We start from the raw sequence: 24,955 nt of genomic DNA, 5'->3' as shown, positions 1-24,955 counted from the left end.
ACAAAGGGAGAAGGAGAATTATAACGTGCAATTGTGATGTGTGGCTGCTTCAGGTTTGCTCTGTAATGTTTAGATCCCAGCCAGGGAAACTGAAGCATTAGGTCATGCTCTTAAGGCTGAGAGCACAGATTTCTTTATATAAGAATCTCTTAAGCTATTTTAGGTGACAGTGGACTGATGAGGCTTCAAAGTCCGCATTAGCTGGAGGATAGAAACCTCCAGGGAGCCAGACTGTTGATGTGTTTGCATTCCAGTGAGTTAGTGGCTGAGTATAGGGAAGCTATTGTAGGGCTGCCCAAAATACGACATAAATAGAAATTGTGCCATGATCATCAAGGTCTAAGCTTGCTCTTCTGGCTTTATTAGGTAGCAGGCTCTGATCTTCGCAGTTTCCCTGCAGAGCTTCTACCAAGTGACCTCGGTGTCATTGTCCCCAGTGCTCTGTCTGGCTGTGGCTGTCAGTCACATGGAGGTGACCACTGGCTTGTGGCAAGAGCTTTCTTCGCCCTGCTTTTGCTCTTGGCTGCAGTTTATCATGTGCTGTGTGTTCCTCTGAGGTGTACGAACTGGGAGCAAACCCTGGGCATGCTGCACATAGTGGGGGAAGGCTGCTTGTTTATACGGAGGTTGGCAGCAGCTGCACAGAAAACTTTACTTTTGACTCCTCTTGACCCTTTCAAGAACTTTAAAACCTGTCCTGAACAGCGCAGAGAGGTGGATGCAGCACAAAACATCAGTCAGATTTTATAGTTCAGCAGAATCTTGGCCAAGGGTGGTGGGAGTGCCAGCACTGGCTCTGTCCTTGTCCTGATTTAAGAGTGGTGATGGGGAAGGGAATGATCCAAAGCTTTGTCTGTCTTTTCCTAGGCTGGGGGTAAGCAGTGATTTTCAGCCAGTTTACTTGTGATACTTGGCAGTGGTTCCTTACCTGCTTCCTCTTCTGTTTGTAGAGTTTTACTTCACATTTCCTTTTTGGCCTAGTAGTTCTTGGGTTTTTTTGAAGGAAATTCATCATATGCAGTTACATGGGTTGTCTGTCTGCTCTGCTGCTTCCTCACCCTCCACAGGAATTTTTGAACCAGTGTCTTGGTTCTAGAAGACAGGTGTCTGCTAGGGAGAGCAGGAGCCTCCCTTGGGATGAAAGAATGTAGACCCCCTCCCTCCGAATTATTATAATTTTGAAATCAAGGGACTTTCAGGCAGAGATCTGGGGATAGGAATAAAAGTTCTTTACTAGTATAACCAGGCAAACAAACAACAATAACTACAGCATTAACAAGAAAACAGAACCAGGGACCCCGTGACAGCTTTCTCGGCTGAGACGGGATGGAGGAGAGGCTTTGTTTTCACAAACCCCCGTGGGTGGGCAGTCCTGGTGTTCCTGCAGGGCTTTGAGGAACAGTCGGCTGGAACAGCAGGGATGAGCTGAGATCCTGGGCTGGTGGATGAGGTGTATCAGCAGCTCCGCGGCGGTGCCTGGCACTGCCACACGTCCCGGCAGGACAGGGGGTGCGAGGCCAACCAACAAAGAGGGGAGAAGGAGAAGAAGCAGCAGCTCCGTCTGGGTGATGGCGAAATTCCCTTCTCTTTCCTGCAGCAGCTCCACGACCCAGAAAATGAAATGTCTCTCCCCCAAGACGATGAAAGCCAGCCAAAAACTGTCCCCACCCTCCTTTTCTGCCCCCTTCCCACCCCCCCCCCCCCCCCGGGCCCGGCCACTCTTTGTCCTTGGTCGAGCACCCCCTAAGTACCCACGGTTAGGTTGTCCCCGCAACTAATGGGTAAAAATTCCACGGGCAGGCCAGAACAACAAAAAAAAACAACAAAAAAAAAGACACCTAACCCTCAACAACCAGGCTCATGGCAAAGATGATTGTCTTAAACTGCAATGCAAGATGTAACCAAAAGTCTGTATTCTATTGCCAGCTGTTAAAATCAGCTGTGGCAGTGTTCTTTACCTCTTCCATGACCCATCCCTCATAACTCCAGGGGGATCTCTACTGTTAATGGGCCGTTGAGCCTCACTGCATGACTGATAAAATTCCATCATCCCATTGTGAGATGCTCCACCCAGTGTGAGGAGCCAAGCATTCCTACCTGGATATAATCTGGGATTTAGAGCACCAGAGTCAGCCTTTCTCCACTGGATTCCCAGAGGAGACCAGGCCCATTTCACCACCACTGGACCTTCAGAGGAAAACTACACCCATCTACAAAATCACTGCTCCAACAGAACCACATCTGTCACCCCAGGACTGCAGCCACCATTTAATGGGACTGCTCCCAGCACCCTGCCCAGCAGAGTGTCAGGCTGTATTCTGACTATGTCAATGGTTTTTATACTGCTCCATTTTAATTTTCCTAGTAAGTTGTAAGTTTTTTTTAAAAATTTATACATACTAGTAAAGAACTGTTATTTTGACTCCCATACCTTTGCCTGAGACTCCTTTAATTTCAGAATTACAGTAATTTGGAGGGAGGGGGTTTACATCTTCCATTTCAAGGGAGGCTCCTGCCTTCCTTAGCAGACACCTGTCTTTTCAAACCAATGGTTCCTCCACTCCCCAGGTGCCTTCATGGGGCTATGGTCAGGCAGCAGAGAACCTATTTGGGGTGAGAGGGGCGTGGGGCCTGTGGATGTTAAATGCCAAACATCAGAGCCATGTAGGAGCCCTGGACCATGCAGTCCTTGTTGGAAAGGGCTGAAACTCAGTGGCTTTCCCAAAAATGACCTGCATCCATCCCCCAAGGGGCTGCCCTTCTCCAAACAAGAGCTCCAGGTTGTTGCTGTGTCCCCCCTTGCAGCAGTGCTGGTCACCCCACTTCTTCCTGGAGGTAACTGCGTGTCCAGTGACAGCCTGCTAATCTCATGTGTAATCCCCAACACGCTGGTGCAGTTCTGCCTGGAAACCTGGGGGCTGTGACACCCAAACGTGCGGCTGAACTGCTCCGGGGGAGGCTCAGCAATATTTATTTTTTTCACTTGGGATTTAAAACTGAATAAAAAGAAAGAGCAATTTTCCTTCTTTTTTTTTTTTTTTTCTTCTGTGTGTTTGTGTTGGTTTTTTTGGGGTTTTTTGGTGGGGTTTTTTGGGTTTGTTTTTTTGGGCGGGTTTGGGGGGGGAGGTTGGTTTTTTTGTTTGCTTTTTGAGTTTTTTTTGCCAACAACCTTTCAATTGTAAGACAAGAATCATGTTGTCTCTTGGGTAGCCTGATGGCTCCCAGGTCCCTGTCAGATAGGGAAGCCAGGGCCACAGAAAAGCGAATTTGAGGGAGGGCTGGGGTGCTGTTGTGCAGTTGCGCCCCTGCACAGACCTGTAAATCATGATTACTGCATCAGTGGCAGCAGGCAGGGTCAGTCTGAGCAGCTTTCTTGCAAGCAGTGGATAATCCAGATGACCACACTGTGTGATCTGAGCTGCGAGTTTAGCTCAGCTTTAGGTGTCCTGGAAGACACTGTAGCTGCTGTGAGGGAGCTCTCTGGAAGGAAGACAGGGGACAAAGGCAGAGCCCACAGCCACATGCTGCCAGCCACCCCCCTGGGCTGGAGATCTCCCAGAGGGTCTCGTTCCTCCCTGCTGAACAGGTCTGTGTAAGGGGAACTGGGCTGCTTTTCCTTGCTTGAGGCTCTGTGATTCCTAGACTGCAGTCACGATTTAGCTGTTCCCAGCTTAAAAATAAGAATACCTAAAAATCCCTGCATGCTTTTAGTGAATGCTTTTAGAGGCTCTTTGAACGGGGTGGTTTGTGAACAGGGGCATTGCCTCTTGTCAGCCATCCCCTGAGTGTAGGAGGGAACAGAGGCTTCAGTGTCCTTGGGTCTGTGTCCCCCATGGAGCAGCCCTGGGCCTGCCAGGGCCAGAGCAGAGGCCACAGAGCCTGATGTGCTGCCTGGTGCCAGCTGCTGCTTCTGGGGAGGAAGCTGGGGCTCTCTCCAAAGGTGTCCATCCTTCACTCCCTGTTTGTAACCCCTGGCCAGGGGCTGCATTCTGGGCTCTCACTCTGGTAGGTGGCTCAGAGCCTGGGCCAAGCCAGCCCTCACTGGGAGATGCTGTTTGGCCTCTCAGGGCTGAACAGATCTGCAGACCCCAAGGGCTCCACTGGGCTCCCTGGGCGTGGGGGGACAACAGCAGCTGCCTCCTGGTAGTGCTGAACGTGGAGTCTGACTCACTGTAAGCTCATTAGGGGAAAAAAGCGGCTTTAGAGGACGTGATGGATTTGAGCAAAGAGGTTGGGCTGGGGATGGGGCAATGGGGGGATGGCCAGGGGCAAAGTGGGGCTGCTGAGAAGGGCAGGAGGGATGGGGGTCCCGGGCAGAGTGGCTTCCCCTCATCACCGGATAAGATGCTACGGGGGCCCCTCATCAGCACTTTGGTTTATCGTGGTGCTGGGCCCCCCATGAAAGCCAGGGGGATCCCCCATCTCCCCTGACTGCCCCCACCCTGCCCCAAGCCTGATGCCAGGGAGATGCTGAGGCTCAGCTCTACTCTGCTCCGCAGACATCGGGCACGGAGGGAGCAGTCCCGGTCCTTCCCAGCCCTGTCACCTCCTCAGAGATGGATCAGAGGTGCAGGAACTGGCCCCGCACCAAAAGCAGAGGTTTCCTGGCCACCTGCAGACCACTCTGCCCGCCCTGGCCGGCGCGGGAAGCTCCCAGACGCTCTCATGCATCTCCTTTAAAGGCCTTCTCTCTTCGGGCTCGTCCCCGGCAGCTCCGTCTGCCGCAGACGCAGTCGCTGTGCCCTGCGGGGAGGCTCCGCCGCCGGCAGCGAGCGCCGTGCGGGGCCCCAGCACCCCCGGGCCACCGAGTGCCGGCCCCACCGGGTCCCCAGACCCCCTCCCGGGGCTGATGGGGGCCCAACAGAGCTGAGTGCCGGGTCCGAGCTGGGTGGCCCCAGCATCTGCCTTCGGCTGCTTGAGAGGAGTTCAGGCAGGTAATGATGTCCCGGGGAGAGCTTGGTCCTGCCGAGTTGAGGGAAAGCGCCCGCTCTGACATCTCAGGGGGTTCCTTATGCTAAACCAGCTGCTTGTCTCGTATCTTTTCCATCTCCAACACAAAGAGAAGGACCGGGTGTCCGTGAGGCTGTGGGAAAGCAGCAGCCTGTGGGGTCTGCCCCGGCTGTGACGGATTGAGCACTTTGCAGCAGGGACCAGCCCTCCAGAGCACTCTGATGCTCGCTGGTGCGATGAGTTTGGCTGATCCCTACTGGCTGGAGGAGCCTGAGCCCCTGGGTGGGGATGTCAGCGGCAATTCCCACTGTATAGGTGTGAAATGGGCTGGCTTTGACAGGTGCCAGGTGCTGCTTTTTACACCTTCAGCAGAGCTGAGCAGGCACTGGGAGCTGGGGGATGGCCCTGCTTGGTGCCGGGGTGGCCTAGACTGAGCTTAGCCAACGCTTTACACGTAAGGCTTCAAGCTCTCTGTCCCCCTAGATCTCTCTTGCATTTCCTGTCCTGGACAAAAAATTCTCTTTCTGTCCCTTATCTGCATGTCTATGGGCACAGCCTGTGAGGAGTCCCCGTGGGACAGACCCTTGTGCACAGGACTTCACCCTGGGCTGGGAGAGGGACTTTGTGTTCTTCCTGCATTTTTCTCTGATTCTTTAAACATTGTAAAACAGCTTAAATGAGTTGTCCAAGCTCCCTTATATTTGGAAATCTTTTATATTTGTCTCTCTGGGAGCTCGGGGATTGTCCTGTCTGCAGCCTGGAGAACAGGGCATTGTTCTCACTCTGCACTGGGTGCTCCCACTGATTGGTGGCTGCAAATCTTCATTCCCCCATGAAGCTGACCCACATCACAAGCACAAAATGAGGATTGCCCTGGGAGAAGGAAATAGGGGTGGCAAGCAGGAAAGTCCACCCTCAGCATTGTCCAGAAACGAGGCCTGTATTGAATTTCTCATTTGCCTTGCTCCACGCCCGCCCAAATCCCACCAGCCTCCTCCTGAATCACAGGAGCTCCCCACCTCTTTTCCCACAGATGCCTCCACACTAAGCAGAGGAGCTCAAAGCTCCTGCTGGGTGAGAAAATGCTTTAAAAATATAACATTTAGAGGCGTTCTCCATCTGCGCGCAGCTAATGTGGGTCTCTCACGATAGGTGTGCTGGTCCTGGAGCCTCTGCACTTCACAAATGAAGCCACTCAAAGGGACCTTGCTGGTACAGGGGGAGGAGGAGGTGCAGGGACCGGCCCACGGGCGCCGGCGGCGGCAGTGGCAGAGGACGAGCTGCCGACCCAGCCCCTCACCTCGAAGGTACGTGGTAAAAGCTCACCCAGAGGCTCTCGGGGTGCCAGCAAGGATGGGACAGTGATGGCACTGCCAGGCAAGGGACACTGAGCATCGTTTTGGCATGGTGGCTCCTTCTGCAGCCACTGCTCTCAGGCTCGCCGGGAGGTGAAGGAAAAGCCCTGCTGCAGCTCTTTCCAGAGCCGGGGCAAAAGTTTGGGGGTTCAAACCCTCTCCCAGTTGGGTGCTGGGCTCCAGCATGAGGATGCAGAGGGCTCTTTGCACAGCAGCCCTTGTGTCCTCATGCACTGGTGACCTGTCATCCCTGGTGGCCTCCAGCATCAGTGAGCAGGGATGCTACAGAGCTGCTAGACTACCTGGCACCCAGGACAGGGTTTTGGGGTGCTAAACCTGTCCCAGTGCACTCTTATGGGGGCCTGCCATCCCCATGGGGTGTTGTGAGATGGTGCCTGGGCTCTGGGTTTGCTGCGGTGCTGGAAGTGGCTGGCTCACAGTGAGGTCCGCTTGGCAGCCAGAGGAAAACTATAATTAAAAAAAAAAAAAAAAAAAAAAAAAAAAAAAAAAAAGACAGTGCAGAGGCAAAGTACGGCAGTGGCTGGTGACTCATTGCTGGCTGGAAACGGCTCTGGCGGGTCCTCTGTGGGGCTCTGCGGCGGCGGCAGGAGCCGAGGGGGCGGCTCGCCCGGGGCAGAGCAGGACCGGGACAGAGCAGGCAATGGAGGATGCTCGGGAAGGATCCAGGTCCGGAGCAGCCCCATCGAGGGAGCTGGGGGAGCCCGGGGGGTGGGATGCTGCCGATGCTTCCTGAGTTTCTTTGGTGTTTACTCGGGATTCCCTCCACAGGGAGCAGCAGGCAGAGCTGTCCGGGCTCCCCACATCTCCGGATGAAGGTAAGGGCAGCCCAGACGGATGGGATCAGAAGTGTGGGCTTTCCACCGCCCCTCCCTGAGCAGCAGGAAGGTGTCCCCTGGCCTGGCAGCACCTGCCTGCAACCCCTTCCAGCCCTAGGAGCCCAACCCCATCCCCTGGATTTGCCTCACCAGCTGTAACCCACCCTCTGCACTGGATCCCTTGCCCTCCTCCCCCTGCCCTGGCCCAGTTTAGCTCCAGCTCCCTTAATCCCACAGGGATATTTTGGGGGGGTAACTGCCAGCTCATGTCCCTTGGGAGCCTGCAGAAGTGCCAGTGGCAGTTTCCTGAAGTGGTGTCAGGCTGGGGAGGGGACCCTGCTGCCCAGCTCCCACCACCCACTCTGTCCCCAGGCAGGATGAGCAGTCCCCAGGGACACCCAGGTGGGGTTTCAGCCAGGAGAGAGCAGAGCGTGGAGCAGGTCAGTGAGGTGAGAAGGAGGGGAGGGCAACAGGTGGGGGAACCTTCCCTGCCTGGTTCCTTGGGCTCAGCCAGGCCCCCAGCCCTCCTGTGCTGGTCTTCCTGGGATGCTGAGCAGCACCAGGGAGATGTTTACTCCAACAGCACCTTTGTGCCTCTCAGGAGCCAGGCAGGGCCATGCAGGAGCAGGCTGTGCACCCTGGGGACAGTGACAGGACTAAAGAAGGTGGGTGAGTCCCCATCCCACACCCCAGGTGGGTCCCCTTAGGGGAAGGTTTGAAGTAGCTGGGAATGAGGAACCTGTTCTGATGAGGTTCAGCTCCCTTGGTGGGGACAAGGAAAAGGGGAGACTGGCCTGGGAGGACCTAAATCCCCCCTGATGTGGGGATAAGGACTGGGATGGTTCCAAAACATGGGCACCTACCCCCTGGACAGGAGTGCAGAGGGAGGAGGGAAGGTCAAGGGAAACCCTCATGTGTGGTCTCTTGTGGCCCACTGTCTTCCTGCAGATGCAGAAAACCTGGAAGAGCCGCTGCTGAATCTCCCCAGCGAGCTCTCAGTGCTGGACAGACTCGGCTTGCACAGGTAAGATCAGTGAGCACCTTCATCCCTCTGGGGGCTACAGAACAGGGGGATCCCAGGGCACAGCACAACTCAGAGATTGGACTTTCCTCCTTTTCCATTACACAAGAGTTGCTGTCCACACAATGGGCACTTGGCTTCCCACTTTCCATGGTGACTGGCGCCCCTGGGAGCAGAACAAGGGCATTTTCAGCATGCAGTCCCCATGATGCCTCCATCCCTGACAGCACTTCTCTTTCTGCAGGGTGGCTTTGACAGAGCAGGATCTGGAGGTGAGGGCTGCTGGACTGGGCAAGGGGGACACAAGGACAGACACCTTTGCTGGCTTGCAGTGCCACGGCTGTGCCCTGCTCCTTCAGGCACTGCAGTCCCTTGGCAGCCACCTTATAAACCCTGAGATGATTTTGGCATTTGGAGGCAGCTGCATTTCCATGAGTCTGTCCTCTGTGCACCCAGCAATCCCACAAAGTGCTCTGCAGCTGCTGAAGAGTGCGCTTAGCCGGGGAGGCAGCAGGGCCACGCTAATAAAAATAATTTCCCTGCGAGTGCCAGGGTTGAGTCAGGCTCAGCCATCAGCCAGGACCCGCAGTGAGGGCTGGTGTCTGCCTGGCATGTGCTCTTGCCAGGAGGGCTCAACATTTCCATGCGTTATCGGCTGCCTGGGGGACGTCTTCCTGGGCTGGCATCTCATGCCCCTGCACGCAGCAGCCGAAGGGGTGCTGGGACAAGGCAAGTGCTAATTATCTTTAGCACTGCTTCATTTGGTGGCACACTGGGAGGTTTTTTGTGCCTTGGTGACAGCAGCACATGGCCCTGGTGGCTTCCCTTCTGCCCCGTGTCCCACCTCTCACCTCCTTCCCCCACAGGCAGCTTTTGCGCACCTCGCCCTGGCTTTTCGCTGTGATGTGTTCACTCTGCAGCAACGGGTGCAGGTGGAGAAACGGGCACGGGATGCAGCAGAGGAAAACATCCAGGAGGAGCTGGGGCAGTGCCGAGCTGCCCTGGAGGTAGGTGGGCAGCAGCGCAGGAGGCTGGCATGTGCTGGGGTCATCCAGCACTCAGAGGGGTTTGGACAACTCAAAGTGCCAGCTCCAGGAGCTCCCTCCTTTCCCCTCCCAGAGGCTGGGCCGATCCTGTGCCAATGCAGGCTGCAAGGAGACGCTGGAGCAGCTGCAGCACAACCTGGCCATGCTGTCAGCAGCTGTTGAGAGGGCAACCAGTGCGGCGGAGAAGCTGGGGGCTGTACACCAGGTACACATCTGGAAGTGATGGAGGGTGCTACAGACGGGATTGGGGACTCGTCCCTGGGCTTGCTGGGGTTTGTTTCTCCTCCTCACGGCGCTGGTCTTGACCTCGTGTTTGCGCTTACCAGGGTGCAAGGGATCCATCTGCCTGCCCTTGGGAGCAGGAAGGGGATGCACCTGCACTCCCTGGGTGGAGGCACCATGGGATGCACAGGGAGGGACTGGCAGAGACCTGGCTCCTTAGGAGACCCTGACCCCCATCCCGCCTGGCTCCAGGAGGCCCGGATGAGCCGAGCAGCAGAGGTGATGGTCCAGCACGTGGAGAACCTGAAGCGGCACCACATCCGGGAGCACGCGGAACTGGAGGAGATGAAGCGCCTGATCCAGCAAAACTCCCGCAACCGGCAGCTGGCAGAGACCCAGGGTGAGGTGGGCTGTGCCGCTGGGGCCTGGGCAGGGTTTGCACGCAGCAACCCTGCAGGATCTGGTCCCGATCCCCTCTGGGGGGCCAGTGTGACCACAGAGCCAGTGGGTGGTGTGATTTGAGGACCCACAGTGGGGAACAGCTGATGGGGTGGTGAAGGGAACAGCTGCTGACAGTTGTGAGGGGACAGTGGAACAGCAGATCAGTGTGGGAGCCAGGTGCTGGTGACTGGAGAGCCATAACCCAGCTGGGAATGCAGGATGGGGTGGGGCCATGCACAAAAAGGACTCTGTTCCTGAACACCAGACCCCACACGTGCCATTGCTGTGCATGGGACCAGGTCCCCCTGCCCAGGGCACCACCTGCGCCACACACAGAGCACGTGGCCTGGGACAGCTTTCAGTGGCTGGGAGCTTTGTGACCGTCTGTGCGTCAGCCCCATCTTAGTGTTGGGGGATGATGTAAGGCAGCTTCTCTTTCCTCCCAGATGATGTGGAGCCACGGCTGAGACCTCACCCCCTGAAGAGAACTTTCCAGCAGGTAACTGGTCCCAGTTCAGGAGTCTCAGAGACACTGCCTCTCCATGCCCTGCCACCCTCCCTCAACAGGCTGTCCCCACACACACACTTGTCCCCGAACAATGTCACTGCAGCCAGCTGCTGCTACAGGAAGGATCTGCTGGAAGTGCCAGGGATGAGGCAAAATGTAGGGGCAGCCTCAGAGGGCTGCTGGTAGACAGACAGGGTGCCCAGCAAGCTGGGGGCTGCCTGTGCAAGAGATCTTAGGCAGATCCTTCTTCCATTGCTGGGTCACAGTGCAAAGAGACACAGGCTTGGCTGTTCTTTAGCACCAGCTTGAATCCAACACTGATTTCCCTATAGCTCAAGAGGTAGGGGAGGGGGTTAGGCAGCCCCTACTACTGCTTGCAGCAGTAAATGCAGGCACAAACCTCTTGGCTTTGACCTTCCCCGACCTTCCAGCTTCCCCTCTTAGCTCTACTGGGAGCTGGCAGTGTCCTGTGGTGTCCCTTGCCCGTGCTGGGGTGGGGGGGTGATGGGGAAGGAGGAGGTGAGAAGCAGCCACACAGTGCTCACCCCTAGCCCCTCTGTTGCAGGGGTCTGCCCGCCGCAGAGTCAGCATTGCCGTCATCCCCAAGCAGCTCTTGGTAAGGATGTGTTCGGTGGGGACAGTCAGGAGCTCTCCCCAGGCTCGGTGCCACTGGGGCTCCACGTCCCCACTGATGCTCCCACCTTCGGTGCCCAGCCAGGTGCCAGCCCTGAGAGCCGAGTGGCCCCAGCAGGTGACCCAGAGCCAGAGGGAGCCCAGTGCTGGCCCAGCATCCAGAGGTAACTGTGCCAGGTGGCTGGGCAGCCACCACCCATGTGGGACAGCACCGACCCCTCTCCCTCCCCAGGAGTGAACTGGAGCCACAGGGCCAGGACAGCGCTGTGACTGGGAAGCTGGTGGCAGAGGCAGATGGCAGAGGCTCAAACGCAGGGGACGAGGAGCAGGAGCAGCTTGGGCTGATGTGAGCAGCACCCTTCATGTGCCCAGCATCTCCCCATGGCTGCTGGCCTCTCTGTGGTCCGCAGGTGGCCGGTGCTTGGGCATGGGGCTGGGGTATTTAGTGGTGGAAGGCTGGGATGTCGCTTGGCTGCCCCCGCGGTGCCTCACTTTTGCCCATACTTTGTGGGTTGCCCATGCCCTCCTCAAGCTTTGTAAAAGGGCCAGTGAGGTTTGGGGCTGAGTTAAACACCCTCCTTGTCCCCAGATGGGGTGGAGGTGGGATTTTCTCTCACAGATGACAAGTGTCCCTTGTCACCTTTTCCCCAGGTCCAAGGGGTCTGCAGCAGAGCTGTGGCGTCCATGGCTCTTCTTCCCACAGCACTACTGGGTTTTCTTCTGGCTACTTCTCCTGAGTGTTGCCTTCCTCCTCCTCGTCCGTGTCCTGGAGTTGCAGCGGCTGCAGTCTGCAGCATCACCCAAGGCCTAGCTGGACTGGGGAGGAGGAGCTGAGAGGCATCTCTGCTCCTCCCCCACATCAAAACCCTAGAATAATAAAATGGGAGGAAAAATGGGGGAATTGTAATGACGGAGTAGGGGGTAGGATCTAAGGTGTAGGATCTGTGGTAGGATCTAAGGTGTAGGATCTGTGGTAGGATCTAAGGTATGGTTGGTGCCTTCATATAATCATGAAGGGTTCAGGGAGCTGCAGAAGCTATCACTGATGCTGTGAGTTGCAGGTTCTCAGTACATCAAGGGGTGCAGGTGTGCTCCCACTCATCCCCTGCTCTGGGAACACCTCGGGCTGCCCACGGCCCTGGGTTTGCTTCAGACCCGCGTCCCTCAGTGCCACAAGCCCTCAGTCCTTGCTGTAATTCACATCTAATGCTCCTTTGCTGCTGCCCGGGGGACACTGCTGGGGCTGGAAGGTCCGTGATCAGCCTTTCCCACGGCACCACAAAGCGCTCACAAACAGAGGGAGCCGTTTCCGACCGCCGGGGGAAGCGCTCGCTTTGACACAGACGCCACGTTTCCGTGTCCGCCCCAGCCTCCCGAAACACGGGTGGGTTTCACTGCAGCAGCAGCCAGCAACTTTGCAGGGACCAGAACAGCCCGGCCGAGCCTGCCACGGCGGGGGTTCTGCACCAGGATGGGCAGGAAGGGGCCGGAGAGGCTGCAGAGGGGAGGGATGGAGGTGCTTGCTGTAGCCTCCGGCAGTGCCACGGGTGATTCAGGGTGGCCGGCAAACAACGCCCGTGTGCCAGCTCGCCCCGTGTCCCTGAATCACCGGCCACAGCCTCGTGGCAAGTTGTCCCCGTGCCTCACAGCACGCGAGCCCCTCGCCGTGACCCCCTTCCCAGCACGGCTCAGAAGGGTGGGTTTTCCACCTGCAAACGTCCAGCAGCACCCCGAGGACATGGCCACCAGAAACCCCCAAAAAGCACCGTGAGGACACCAGCAATCTTCGGTGAGCCCGGGGGCTCCCCCGCCCGTCCCAAGGTACCTTCACCCCACCGGGACCATTCCCACCCGGGCGAAATGGAAATATAATCCCAGAAGTTTCCATGCGAGCTGTGCTGGTCGGGGTCCGGAACTGGCACTGAGTGGGTCCCCCCCGCCCTGGGTCCTCCAGTGTCCCTAGCACGCTCCCGGCCGGTTTCTGGCTGCTGGGGGAGCAGCACAGCGCCGTGAAAGTCTTTCTGTTTGCTTGGCGAAAAGTCTGGTTTCTCAGCCTTGAATACAATAAACCCAGCTGGGGTTGCGCTGTGCCACTCCTCCCGCTGTTCCAAACCTCCCGGCGCAACATCTGCACCGGCACCAAGGAGGGGAGGCCCGGGGGCCACCCCACTCCCGGCACCGCCCGCCTGGATCCCCCCGGCCGCGGGGGAGGGTCGGGCAGGCGAGGGGAGGAGAGGGGAAGGCCGAGGAGGGGAGGGCAAAGGAGAGGAGGGCCGGGCGGCAGCTGCTGCTCGCGGAACCGGAGCTCGTTTCCTGTTCGCTGTCTCCTGGCTGTGCGGTCCCTCCCTACGCCCCGGTCCGTGCCTCAGTTTCCCCCACCCAGGGGCTGTGGAGGTGAGTGGAAGGTGAGGATGGGCAGAGCATCCCTGGGCGTGGGGGGGGGGGTGGGGGGGTGGTGTCAGGGCTCTGCTGCCCCCCCAACCCCGTGTCGCCCCGCTCGGTGCCAATCCCGACCGCCAGTCCCCTCCGCCCGCCCCACTGAGAGCATCGCTGCATTGTCACGGGGGGGACAGAACCGACGGGTGATTCTGCGGGGCTGGGGAGGGCTCAGCTCCCCCGATCCCATGTCCTGCGTGTCCCTGGGACGCTCCGTGGCAAGGTACAGCTTTTCCTCCGGCTGACCCCTCCCCACAGCCTCTCCCGGGGGCAGCGGCGTCCTCCCTGCTCCATCCTCGCTGCTTTTCCCCTCCAGCTCCTGACCTCTGCTGCCCTCGGGACAGAGGGAAAAGAGAGCAGTCCCTACTTCTCCTCCTCCATTCCCAGAACCACCAGTGCTCCCAGTGATAAGTAGGATGGGGTGGGAAGAGCTTTGCTAAGATCCTTGAGGGATGCTCTGTGCATCATCATGGAGATGTCGTTATCACAGATGTGCTTTGGGGTAAAGGAGAAGCAGGAAGAGGAAAATGATGTGGAGTGTGAAGCCTGGCCGTGACCAGATTTCCTCTTTTTACCAAAATTCAGTTGCAAGAGCCAGGTCTCTCCGTGGGGTGGTGTTGGGCAGGGGGGACAGGCTGAGCAGCAAAAACAGGGGGGCATGTTTGCTCCTCCCCAAGTGTTGTTTGTGCCCAGGGCTCCCCAGGACGTGGCCAGGCTGTGGTGTGTGAATCCTCATCAAAGGGCAACGCAGGTTTGTCCCCTCTCCTCAGCCCTTCTCCCTACAGCTGCATGCTGGGGCCTTGCAAAGCTGGGGTGTGCTCATGCACCCACATCCCTGCCTCAAACCAGAGGAGCTGACAGGGATTTTCCGCTCCCTGCAAGGATTAAAACCCACCCAAACCAAGGCAAGTTTCCGCAGCGTTGGCCAGGGTGGTATCCCTGACCAGGCCCACACCTGGGATGTTTCTCCTGAGCACAAAAAACGTTTGTAAGAGCTTCCAGTGCCTTCACCTTTTCCTGACACCCTCCCAGCTCAGCTGGTGATTGAAAGCAAGGGCTTTGTCCAAGCTGTCACAGGAAACCCTCCCTGCCCGCTGGCCTTTCACTGGAAGGGCTCTCCTGGGGACCAGCCCAGCTCGGCAGCCTGGCTTGTGGTGTCCAGGTTGGATCCCAAACCCAGAGCAGCCTGGCCATGCTGGGAACCAGCACAGCAGCAGCAAGGCAATCTGCTGAAATCCTTCCAGCTTCCATTAGCTCTGGAGTCCTTTCCCACCCTGCTTCCATACGCCTGGAAGGCACGTGAGCAGCTTCCGCCACCTTCTCCCAAGAGGCTGCTGCTCCTGCAAGGGCAAGAGGGAGACCCTGACCTGCAAGGGGGGATGGGGTGTCCCTGCTCCAGGGGTGCTCCCCATGTGTCTGACCCGGGTGATGTCCCCATAGGCATTTCTGCAGCCAAGCAAAGCCGGCATGAGATGAGTCAGGGCTGGCTACAACCCCCCCTCCTCCCTCCTGCTTGCAGGAACCGTGTTAAGAGAAGAAATGCAAAAGGCTTTGATGGAAGGAGCAGAGACAGAGGCAGCCTGGTTCAGGCTGTGATCTCCTCCACTGCCACTGGCCTTTGTGGGCTGAAAGCTGGGGTTTTGCATCAAGCCTGCAGGAACTTAGTTTTCCTAGGAGTTTCTGACCTTGCTTGCAGTTCTCAAGGGGGTTTGAGTGTACCAGAGTTCTGGCAGGATAATCCTTTCTGTAGGAAACTGTGTAACACAAGGCTTGTTGTTCTAGCTCCTCTGAGACTCTGCCAAAGCGTAGGGGCTGGAAAGCCTTCCCGGGCAACACGCTCCCCTGGCATCATATCCGGTGGGAATCAAGGCTGGGAGATGGGCTTTTTTCAGAGCTGCTGAGGCTGGAGTAAATGCTCCCAGCCTGAGCAGCTGCCTTTATCCCATCTCCCTGGGGCTGCTGTGTGGTGACCTTGGCAGGTGCCAGTGCAGTGACTTGAGCTCCTGGAAGAAAGCCCATCTACACGGGGCAGTGCTGCCTGGGCAGCCTCTGTGGTAGAAGGATGGGTGGGAGCGCTGCAAACTCTCTGGGGAGGTTCGCAGTGCTGCCTCAGTTTCCCCAGGCTCATCCTGTCCCGCTGGGAGCACTCGGGGGAAGAGAAGAAATCTGTCCTCGGGTCTCACAGGCCTGTCATGAATGCATAGGCCATGTCCTTTGTCCCCATGCTGCCACTCTGGAGGTGCCAGCCCCTGCTGTGCCCCGTTGGGAGCCTTATCCGATGTCTTCCCAGGGAGGAAGTGGTTAAAATAACCGGATTTCCTGGGTGTGATGCTGGAAGGGAAGGCGACCTGCAGAAGTGATTGGAGGGAAGGTGACCTGCAGAACTGCTTTGCAAGGCACGTTCTGGTGTTGGGAAAGTCCTGAATGAGACTGAACTTGAAATCCAGCTAGAACTCGGTCTTTCCAGCCAATATTTAAGAGCTTAAGTAACTCCTTTCTCCGCACACCCCCAGCCCTCTCCTCCTGAGGGCAGCCGAATTTATTCATGGCACCCTTGTCCCACTGCAGGGGTGGCCGCCACCTTCCGTGTGCCACGATAACACTCAGGAGCGAGAGGGCAAAGAGCGGTGGTTCAAAGGTGGGAGCTCTCTGTCTTCCCGAGCCTTTCCCAGCCCCGGGCCTTGGCCGCAGTGGCCGGAAAAAGCAAAACTTTGTTCCTCGTGCTCGGGCTGGCAAGACAGAGGGCACAGGCTGGTGCTCGGGGCAGTGCTGGGAGTGGGAGACAGATGCAAGGAGAGCTGGTCCCCTGGGAGATGCCAAGGGGTTTGGGGAGGCCTAGCGGGAATGTGCTGCACCCCTCCTCCCACGGCTTCAGTGGCATGATGAGGCTGTTTGTAGGGTGATTTGACTTTTATTTGATTTCCTCGCTGGTGCTTCCTCTGTGCTAATTGCTTCCACCCGCCCCAGGGGTGGTAGAAGGGGAGGTGGAGGAAAAGGTCACCCGACTCCAGCTGCAGAAGCCAAGTTGGTGGGATGGATCCAACCCTGCTCCCTCCGGCCCCAGGGCTGGTCTTGCTGGTTTTTGCAGCAGCTGTGTGGCTGATTCCTAAAGCCAGGAGATCCCTCCCATCCCCCTAGTGAGGCCAAGAGGCTGCAGAGGAAGGAAGCGGTATCTTTGCTCCAAAACAACTTGCTCTGCTCTTGGCTGTTGCAGGTACCTGCTGCATGGAGGAAGCCACTTACTGCTGCATCCCTCCACATCCCCTCTCCTGACGCCAGCGTGGCAGGGTGACACCGTGGCTCTCTGGTTGCAGTGGGAGGGTGACACCGTGGTTCTCTGGGTGCAGCATCCAGGGACGGTTCCATCAGCTGCTGCCACAAAGTGCCAATTTTGTCAGTGTCATCGCCACCCAACAGCACCTGCAGCTGGGAAACCTGGCACTGAGACACCAGGTGTGGTATGGGATGCACTTGGGGGTGGGGATCCAGGAGGGTCCCCTCCCTGCTGACCTTGGCTGTCCCTCTGCCAGCCTTCTGGGTGACACGGGATGAGTGTGCTGGCCAATGAGCTGGGCAACCCAGCCCATGCCATCTTTGAGAGGTTCCTGCGTGCCGGGGAGTGCCGAGAGGTGCTGAGCTGCTTCGTAGAGCTATGTCAGCAGCTGGGACTGCAGGGCAGCGGGCTACAGCTATACCACGGCCTCAAGGCTGCCCTCAACTACTGGAATGCCAAGGCCCTGTGGAGCAAGCTGGATAAGAAAGCTGGGCACAAGGACTATGACCAAGGCACAGCCTGTGCTGGCACCAAGGTACCCGTGATGTGGGGTGAGGGGTTTGAGTGTCTTCCTGCCCTGTGTCCTTGTCTCCAGGGAGAGAACATCCCCTGGGACACTCTAGCTCTCATCCCAGGAGGATGCAGGATGTGCCAGATGGGAGGTTGGTGGTGTTCTATGGGACAGGATGTTAATTAGCTCTGCTCAGATCCCCATGGCATGATGCCACCTCAGTGCCACCCAGCCAGCAGTGTCCTTCCTCCTCCCAGCTGTCACTCGCTGGGGACATCCCATGGCAGGGCTGAGGGAGCTGTCAAGTCCTTTCTGGGAGACAGGAGCATCCCAAGTAGGATGTCCCCATGGGACATGTTCCCTGTCCCACAGATGATGGCTTTTTTGTCCCTGTTGTCTCAGCCCTGTGCAGAAGCTGTCAGGAGACCAAACCCATGTCAGGGCTGCAGCAGACCCTCACCTTGTCTCATCCAGTGCTTTAATTGCTGCCATTGCCCTGTGTGAAGGCAAGGTTCAGGGGGTGGGGGGGCACCCCGGTTTGCAGGGAGAATCAGGCAGAAAAGGGGAATACTGAGGAGGGCCAGATCCAGGCCCCACAAGCGGGGAGGTGCTGCCTTTGGGAGTGCTGGGGGGTTCACCCAGACCGTGCTCTGGGGCTGCCCACCCCCTCCACTGCTGTCCTGTGCTGTGGCAGTGCCTGGTGGTGGGCGCTGGCCCCTGCGGGCTGCGGGAGGCCATTGAGCTGGCGCTGCTGGGTGCCCGCGTGGTGCTGCTGGAGAAACGCGACTCCTTCTCCCGCAACAACGTCCTGCACCTCTGGCCCTTCACCATCCATGACCTGCGGGCGCTGGGTGCCAAGAAGTTCTACGGGCGCTTCTGCACTGGCACACTGGACCATATCAGTGAGTTCCAGGGGGACCAGGCTCCGGGGTCCCTGACTGTGGGGAGTCCAGGGGTGCAGCCCTGAGCACCTCTCTCCCCTCCCAGGTATTCGGCAGCTCCAGCTGATCCTGCTGAAGGTGGCTTTGCTCCTGGGGGTGGAGGTGCACATCAATGTGAGGTTCGAGGGCCTTGCTCCCCCCACGGGCAAGGCAGGTACGGTATCTCTGCAGGGTGGGTGGCATTCCTGGGGACAAGGACAGGGCTGTGGGTGGCCACTCTGAGCCCCTCAAGCCCTCTGCTAGCCCAGGGCATGTCATTTTGGGGGGCATGAGGTGCAGCCCTTTCCCTGCTCCCTGGGACCAGCACATCTGTGACCACCCCTCTCCCTGCAGGTGGCTGGCAGGCTGTGCTGCAGCCCAGTTCCTCTCCCCTCACCCACTATGAATTCGATGTACTCATCTCAGCTGGCGGTGGCAAATTTGTCCCTGAAGGTGACAACAGGAGTCCCTGCAGCCCCAGGGCCAATATGGGGGGCTGGGTGGGGGCTCATGCCTCTGCCCCCCTGCAGGGTTCAAGCGGAAGGAGACACGTGGGAAGTTGGCCATTGGCATCACCACCAACTTCATCAACCGCCACAGCCGGGCTGAGGTGGAGGTGGCCGAGATCAGTGGTGTGGCCCGAATCTACAACCAGAAGTTCTTCCAGAACCTGTACAACAAAACAGGTCAGTGGTCCTGTGGTCCCAACCCCTGTGTGTGGGGCGTTGGGGACTCCTGCCTCCTCCTGGGGGAGCTGGGGGCTCAGCCCCAGGATGTCCCCAGTAATGGGGTGCATGTCCCCACATGGTACCCCACTGCAGGGGACATTTGGTGTCTGAGCCCAGTGCTGGGGCACCCTGTGTCCCTCCCTGGCTCAGCCCCTTCCCTGTCAGCAGGCATTGACCTGGAAAACATCGTATACTACAAGGATGACACTCACTATTTCGTCATGACGGCCAAGAAGCAGAGCCTGCTCAAGAAAGGGGTCATCCTCCAGGTGAGAAGGCAGGATCTGGCCCTGGGATCTCACAGCAATGAACAACTGAAAGCTTTGAAAGTGGGATGCAAGTTGTGGATGCTGGTTTGACTGCACACCCCTGGGGTGGTAGGGGCTGTAGCAGCTGTTGCCTGTTCTGCAGGAAAAATCCTTCCAGGGTACTGAGAGTGCAGTGGCACAGCTGCACCCTAGAGCTGGCTGCTCTCAGGCTGAGGGACAAACATCACCTCCCACATCCCAGTCAGCTTCACCCCATCCCCACAGGACAAAGCAGACATTGAGAGCCTCCTGTCCCCAGAGAATGTGAACCGGGACGCCCTCCTTAGCTATGCCAAAGAAGCTGCCAACTTCTCCACCAACTACTGCCTGCCCGAGCTGGAGTTTGCCCTCAACCATCGGGACCTGCCGGATGTTGACATGTTCGACTTCACCTGCATGACACGTTCGGAGAATGCAGCGCTGGTGCGGGAGCACAACGGGAGCCGTCTGCTCATGGCACTGGTGGGCGACTGCTTGGTGGAGGTGAGAATTTCCCCTGCAGCACCACCTCATGCCCCCATCCCCCTCTCCCTGCAACATGCATTGGTTGCAATATATTTCCCCTCTGTAAGTGCTTCTCATCCCAATTGCCCAGTGCCCCCCATCCTTGGGCAGGCTCCCAGTAGTGGCATGTTTTGGGGAGGTTATCCCCTTCTCCAGCCCTGCTGGAGATGTGGGGTTGGCTCAGGATGGAGGAGTAGCCCAGCCCCTCCCCAGACGCAGCTGTGCTGGCTGGGAAGGAGACGGCCACCCATCCTCTCCGTGTGCATCCTGCTGCCGCTCCCTCTTTCATCCCCGGCCAAGCCTGGCAGCTCCCAGCCTCCTCCCAGCTGCCCCGACCAGCCATGCAACTCCAGCTCCAGCTCTGCCTTTCCCTTCACAGCCCTTCTGGCCGCTGGGCACCGGGGTGGCCAGGGGCTTCCTTGCCGCCTTCGACGCAGCATGGATGGTGCGGCGGTGGGCAGCTGGGACACCCCCGCTGGAGGTGCTGGCTGAAAGGTGAGTGTCCCCATCCTGCTGGGCTGGGTCTGGAGCACCTGAGGATGGTAGCAGTGACGCCAGCCCTGTCCCTTGCACCCAGGGAGAGCATCTACCAGCACCTTTCGCAGACATCCCCAGACAACACCAACAAGAACATCAGTCAGTACAGCATTGACCCGGCCACGCGCTACTCCAACATCAACCTGCAGGCCATCAAAGCCAGCCAGGTACCTGGCCAGGTCCTGCCATGGGACAGCCAGCCAGCCGAGCCTCCCTGGCTGTCAGGGTGATGTTAATTTACCCTGTCCCTAGGGGGTGTGAGACTGACACTGTTAATCCCCAGGACACTGAATGCTTTGCCCATTGTGGATGGCAGAGGGGTCTGGGGAGTGGTGTGGGGGTGTCCAGGTGTCCCTCTTGCCAGGGCCAGCTCCCTTCATGGTGTCATTGGCTCTGTATGGGTAGTGACCCACCACTGGCATGTCCCCATGGGCAGGTCAAGGACCTTTACCTCGTGGGTATGGCGGAGGTGGACCACAAGAGCAAGAGTGACAACCGGCTCAGCATTGGTAGGAGCAACCAGTCCTGCCCCATTCCTTCCCCCCCTCCCCCACCATTGCCCTGATTTTCCTCCCCATCCTTGTTTTTTGCGCCCTGGCCTGTGTCCAGCAGGCTGTCCTGGTGACACCAATGGTTTCTATCCCCTCGACTTGTGGCCCACGTGGGGACACAATCCCCCTCTGCCTTCTCTGAAGGTTCTGCCTTCTTTGCTCCTCCAACCTGCATTGATGCTGAGCCATGAAATATTGACAAATGCTTTATCAACATTTATTGAGACTTGCAGGGATGGTTGTGGGGAGACAGGGGGTGTCTCAGGTTGCTCCCATGGGATCCCTTCCCTGTCAAAGCACAGATGCTGTGGCAGGAGGTGGACTGGGGTGGGGGGTGTCCCCTGTCTCTGCCTCCCCAGCAGGCCCTGGAGCTGTCTGTGAAGAGCTGCTGAGCTGGTGCCAGGCCAGCACTGCTGGATACCCTGGCGTGGCTGTGACCAACTTCAGCACCTCCTGGACCAGTGGCTTGGCCCTCTGCGCCCTCATCCACCACTTCCGTCCAGACCTGGTGTGAGTGCCTCGGAGCCCCAGGAACCCTCCACCCTGCAGAGCCCACCCTGATGGCAGCCGTGTCTCCCCACAGGGACTTTGACTCTGTGGATCCCCAGGATGCCGTTCAGACCCACCAGGTTATGCTGGACATAGCAGAGCAGGAGCTGGGCATCCAGCCTGTCCTCTCCAGTGCTGAGATGGCCACCATGACAGGGCCTGACCATCTGGACCTCATCACCTACCTCAGCCACTTCTATCAAGTTTTCAGGAGCTCTCCAGGTGTGAGATTTTGGGGGGATTTGTCCCATCCTGAGCCGCACTGGGGCTGGCTGGGTGCTCTCCTCTTTGTTGGGTGGATCCCACCAAAATGGCCATGCCCTGTGCAGAGGTGGAGGTCAGCAAGAAGCCACTGTCTCCCCATCACACTCGAGGGGCTATTCTCTTCCTCAGCAAGCTGCAGAAGAGCCGGAACCTGGCACAGAAACGTGCCCAGGTGAGGGACCCTCACCCAAACCCTCATGACACACCAAAATCCTGTCCCACTCCTCACCCTAACCACCCCCTTTGGATTTGCAGAACAATGCCCAGAAGGACACTGAGGCCAAGAGGAACCGCAGGGACGCTGAGGTGGGTCTGCCCCAGGTGCCCCACAGGGGGCTCTGCTGGGGTGTAGCTGTCCTGGGGGGAAGAGTGTGGGGCTGACCCTCCCCTCGGGTCACTTGTAGCAGGACACGGGGCTGGATGGAGACACTCCGGACAGTGCCCACGAGGTGCCACAAACCAGCGTGATGGACTCAGGGCAGGTTGGTCCTCGTGTCACCTTGGGATGCAGGGTCCAGCTCAGGGCAGCTGGGCACCGGGGGAGCACCAAGGGCTGGCAGAGCCAAGCCAGGGGCTGGGATCAGGGCTGCACAAGCGAACGCCCACAGGTTCCCAGCTCCTCCCTGCCTGTTTCCTGACCCAACTGGTTTTCTGGAGCCAAGACTTGCCACTCCCTCACCCATCTCAAGCACCCAGAATCAGCGCTGCGAGAGGGGCAAAGCCCTCCCCTGTGCCCCCATGGCTGCTGGCACAGCCACAGGGCAGGGCAGGTGCCAGGCCCCCGGTGCCACCCCAGCCTGTCCTTTCCCCCCGCAGCCTCCGAGGGAGAGGACAGGGGAGAACAGTGATGCCTGCTACATCTGTGGCTGCCGTGTCTACATCCTGGAGCGAGCCAGCGCCGAGGGACGCTTCTTCCACCGCAGCTGCTTCCAGTGCCAGCACTGCGGGGCCACCCTGCGCCTGGGCGACTATGCCTTCAACGAGGAGGATGGTGAGGCGGCTTTTGGGGAGAGGGAATGCTTGGGGCACGACTTCTCCACCTTGCAGGTTGTCACATGAGCTCGCCCCCCCCTTCGCCCAGGTCATTTTTACTGCTCGCTGCACTACCCCAATCCACCCAGCACGGACCTGCCCCGGGATGAGGCTTCAGCACTGCTTGATGGGGTAAATCACCCTAAATCCCTGTAGGTGATGGAGGAAAGGCAAAATGTGGAGGGGGATGGTTGGGTGTGGCCCTGTGCTGCATCACCCCTCTGCTCTGGCTCTGCTGTAGGATGTTGATGCTGCTGCCCACCCACCCTCAGATGCTGGATGCTCATGTGTGTCCCCCATGGAGTGGGCACCCAGTCCACTTCAGCCCACTCCAGCAGCCCCACAGGCAGGGGAAGAGCCTGGGGAAATTGAGGACACTGCAGATGTTGGTGACATGGAGGAGCAGGAGCTGCTGGCACAGCCTGGGAGGGATGTGAGGGAAGAGGAGGTTCCCAGAGTGGAGCCCCAAGAGACAGCAGAGGAGGGTGAGGAGAGTGGGGGCAGGAGGAAGATCATCCTTACACCACTGGAGAAGCTCAGTCTATCCACGCTGAACCTCACTGGTGAAGCAGAGCCCAAGCCTCTACTGCATCCAGATCCTCTGCATCTCCAAGCAGCACCTGAGGCCCTCCCTGCCCTGTGGCAAGGACAAGGTGCCTGGAAGGAGGAGGAGGAGAAAATTGACATGGAGAAAGGTGGGTGGTACAAACTGGAGTCTCCAGATGAGCAGAGCTCTCAGTCACTCCAGGACCCTTTTGTATCCCACATCTTGCTCATGAGGAACCAGCCTGAAACAGCTCTTTTCTTGGGCAGATTTGGAAGAGAGTGACAGTGAGGAGGAGGAGAAAGAGGAGGAGGAAGGCACAGGTCTTGGCATCATGAAAGAGCTGGTGAGGATTTTTCCCAAGTGATGGTGGCACCACCAGCACAGGGGTAGCTGGAGCTCTTGCTCCTCTCAGAGGCATTGGGCTCAGCTGTGGTGCCAAGGCAGGAGGTGCCTGGTGCAGGGACTGACCCCCTTGCCATGCCACTATCCTTTCACAGTACCCAGACCCCAGGGCAGAGGAGAAATACCCCACCTGGAAGCGCACATTGGCCCGCCGGGCCAGGGAATCCCAGATGAAGAGGTTCTGCAGAGCCCAGGTAACCCACAGGGGAGAGCCATGCCCCCAACATGGCACTGTACCCTGTTCCCTCCGTCCTGCTGCTGGTGGCCACATGCTGGCAGGTGCTGGCCTGCAGGTGAGTGCTGCCCTTCTCTTACAGGCCATCCAGAGGCGGCTGGAGGAGATCGAGGTGACTTTCCGGGAACTGGAGCAGCAGGGCATCAAGTTGGAGAAGTTACTCCGGGATGAGAATGGTAAGACCAGGGTGGACAGAGCACTGTGACCCTGCAGTGGGGGTCTGCATCCTGCTCACCACTCCCCTGTCCTGCAGAGAGCCTGGCTGACCAGCAGACACAGTGGACAAACCAGCTGCTGTATCTGGTCCAGAAGAAGAACAATCTGATGACCGAGGAGTCGGACCTCATGATTGCGTAAGGCTTGGGGGACGCTCCCTGGTTGGTGTGGGGGGCTCAGCTCACCCCAGTCCCCTGCGAACCCAGTACCCAGCACACCCTTTTCCTTCCCACAGGGTGCAGGAACTGAAACTGGAGGAGCAGCAGTGCCAGCTTGACGAGAAGCTCCGGAGTTACATGAACAAGGAGGGTGAGTGCCAGCATATGCTAGGGAGAGGATCCCTTTGCATGGTGATGGGAGCAGGTATGGGCTTGTGACCTTCCCAGCTCAGCTCTGGCCCCCTGCACCCACAGATACCCTGAAGACAGCTGAGGATGAGAAAGCTGAGCAGGAGATCCTGAAGCAGCTGGTGGAGGTGGTGAATAAGCGGAACGTCCTCATCCAGTTGCAGGAGGAGAAGCGGCTCAGCGAGCTGCGGGCTTGATCCACACAGCCCCAGAGCCAGTGGATCCTCCCGGGGGGACAAGCAGAGTGTGTGTGTGTGAGTCTTGGGCTGAGCATTACTCTGAGCTACCTCTGGAAGTGGCAGTGCCCCAGCTGCCCACAGCTGCCAGCTGCTGCCACAGCAAATCCAGCTCCCTGCTTGCCAAAGTCTGTCACGGAGGGGCCAGACCTGCTGGTGGGTGCCCACATGAGGAGACACCAAGAAGCACTCAGCTTTGGGGTGCTGAGAGGGTGTTCCTGTGCATGGCTGGATTGCCTCTGCCTTGTGCTTGCTGCAAAACCAGATCACAGGGGAGTGCAGAAGTGGGCTGTGGTGGCTCCCAGCAGCAAGGAGGTGACTGGCCACCAAAGGCAGGCCACAGGGC

The 24,955-nt window shown here is 58.3% G+C and overlaps 2 protein-coding genes across 14 annotated transcripts; both read left to right on the top strand.

Annotated features, from left to right (window-relative positions):
* Positions 1 to 3,362: 3,362 nt before the first annotated feature.
* LOC148182564 (inositol 1,4,5-triphosphate receptor associated 1-like) lies at positions 3,363 to 11,908 on the top strand. 7 transcript variants are annotated; one of them, XM_088067152.1, is made up of 15 exons: positions 3,363 to 3,586; positions 6,103 to 6,257; positions 7,095 to 7,141; positions 7,514 to 7,590; positions 7,743 to 7,806; positions 8,090 to 8,165; positions 8,407 to 8,434; positions 9,029 to 9,169; positions 9,282 to 9,413; positions 9,683 to 9,830; positions 10,318 to 10,370; positions 10,945 to 10,995; positions 11,094 to 11,176; positions 11,245 to 11,358; positions 11,664 to 11,908. In XM_088067152.1, the coding sequence occupies exons 2-15, from the start codon at positions 6,136 to 6,138 to the stop codon at positions 11,821 to 11,823; spliced, it is 1,296 nt and encodes a 431-aa protein (XP_087923278.1). In that variant the 5' UTR covers positions 3,363 to 3,586; positions 6,103 to 6,135; the 3' UTR covers positions 11,824 to 11,908. The 7 variants fall into 7 exon arrangements, 6 of the variants coding, with proteins under 6 accessions (XP_087923278.1, XP_087923280.1, XP_087923277.1 ...); XM_088067154.1 differs by lacking the exon at positions 3,363 to 3,586 and adding an exon at positions 4,619 to 4,934 and having other exon boundaries at positions 7,514 to 7,581; XM_088067151.1 differs by lacking the exon at positions 3,363 to 3,586 and adding an exon at positions 4,620 to 4,934.
* Positions 11,909 to 13,286: 1,378 nt separating this feature from the next.
* On the top strand, positions 13,287 to 24,570 carry MICAL1 (microtubule associated monooxygenase, calponin and LIM domain containing 1). Of its 7 annotated transcripts, none has more exons than XM_088067243.1 (26): positions 13,287 to 13,406; positions 16,663 to 16,901; positions 16,979 to 17,257; positions 17,928 to 18,135; positions 18,221 to 18,328; positions 18,508 to 18,606; positions 18,684 to 18,839; positions 19,050 to 19,150; positions 19,415 to 19,672; positions 20,073 to 20,188; positions 20,271 to 20,397; positions 20,667 to 20,739; positions 21,144 to 21,291; positions 21,365 to 21,552; positions 21,660 to 21,766; positions 21,850 to 21,900; positions 21,999 to 22,076; positions 22,411 to 22,585; positions 22,676 to 22,758; positions 22,868 to 23,321; positions 23,440 to 23,516; positions 23,671 to 23,769; positions 23,893 to 23,986; positions 24,064 to 24,163; positions 24,262 to 24,335; positions 24,440 to 24,570. In XM_088067243.1, the coding sequence occupies exons 3-26, from the start codon at positions 16,997 to 16,999 to the stop codon at positions 24,568 to 24,570; spliced, it is 3,366 nt and encodes a 1,121-aa protein (XP_087923369.1). In that variant the 5' UTR covers positions 13,287 to 13,406; positions 16,663 to 16,901; positions 16,979 to 16,996. The 7 variants fall into 7 exon arrangements, with proteins under 7 accessions (XP_087923369.1, XP_087923365.1, XP_087923372.1 ...); XM_088067239.1 differs by having other exon boundaries at positions 21,141 to 21,291; XM_088067240.1 differs by having other exon boundaries at positions 13,311 to 13,417; positions 21,141 to 21,291.
* The last annotated feature ends 385 nt before the right edge of the window (positions 24,571 to 24,955 follow it).

This window comes from Pseudopodoces humilis, chromosome 26, assembly GCF_049639895.1.
Source record: "Pseudopodoces humilis isolate 2021_Gansu_Grassland_sample_001 chromosome 26, ASM4963989v1, whole genome shotgun sequence".
NCBI lineage: Eukaryota > Metazoa > Chordata > Aves > Passeriformes > Paridae > Pseudopodoces > Pseudopodoces humilis.
This window is presented reverse-complemented; position numbering and strand designations above follow the sequence as displayed.

Bases quoted from the DNA above. Each gene is read 5' to 3' on its own strand.
- LOC148182564 (XM_088067152.1), top strand. From the start codon at position 6,136: ATGAAGCCACTCAAAGGGACCTTGCTGGTACAGGGGGAGGAGGAGGTG. The intron at 7,142-7,513 runs GTAAGGGCAGCC...CTCTGTCCCCAG, and splicing joins CCCCACATCTCCGGATGAAG to GCAGGATGAGCAGTCCCCAG. The intron at 9,414-9,682 runs GTACACATCTGG...GCCTGGCTCCAG, and splicing joins AGCTGGGGGCTGTACACCAG to GAGGCCCGGATGAGCCGAGC.
- MICAL1 (XM_088067239.1), top strand. From the start codon at position 16,997: ATGAGTGTGCTGGCCAATGAGCTGGGCAACCCAGCCCATGCCATCTTT. The intron at 21,292-21,364 runs GTGAGTGCCTCG...GTCTCCCCACAG, and splicing joins CACTTCCGTCCAGACCTGGT to GGACTTTGACTCTGTGGATC. The intron at 23,987-24,063 runs GTAAGACCAGGG...CCTGTCCTGCAG, and splicing joins GTTACTCCGGGATGAGAATG to AGAGCCTGGCTGACCAGCAG.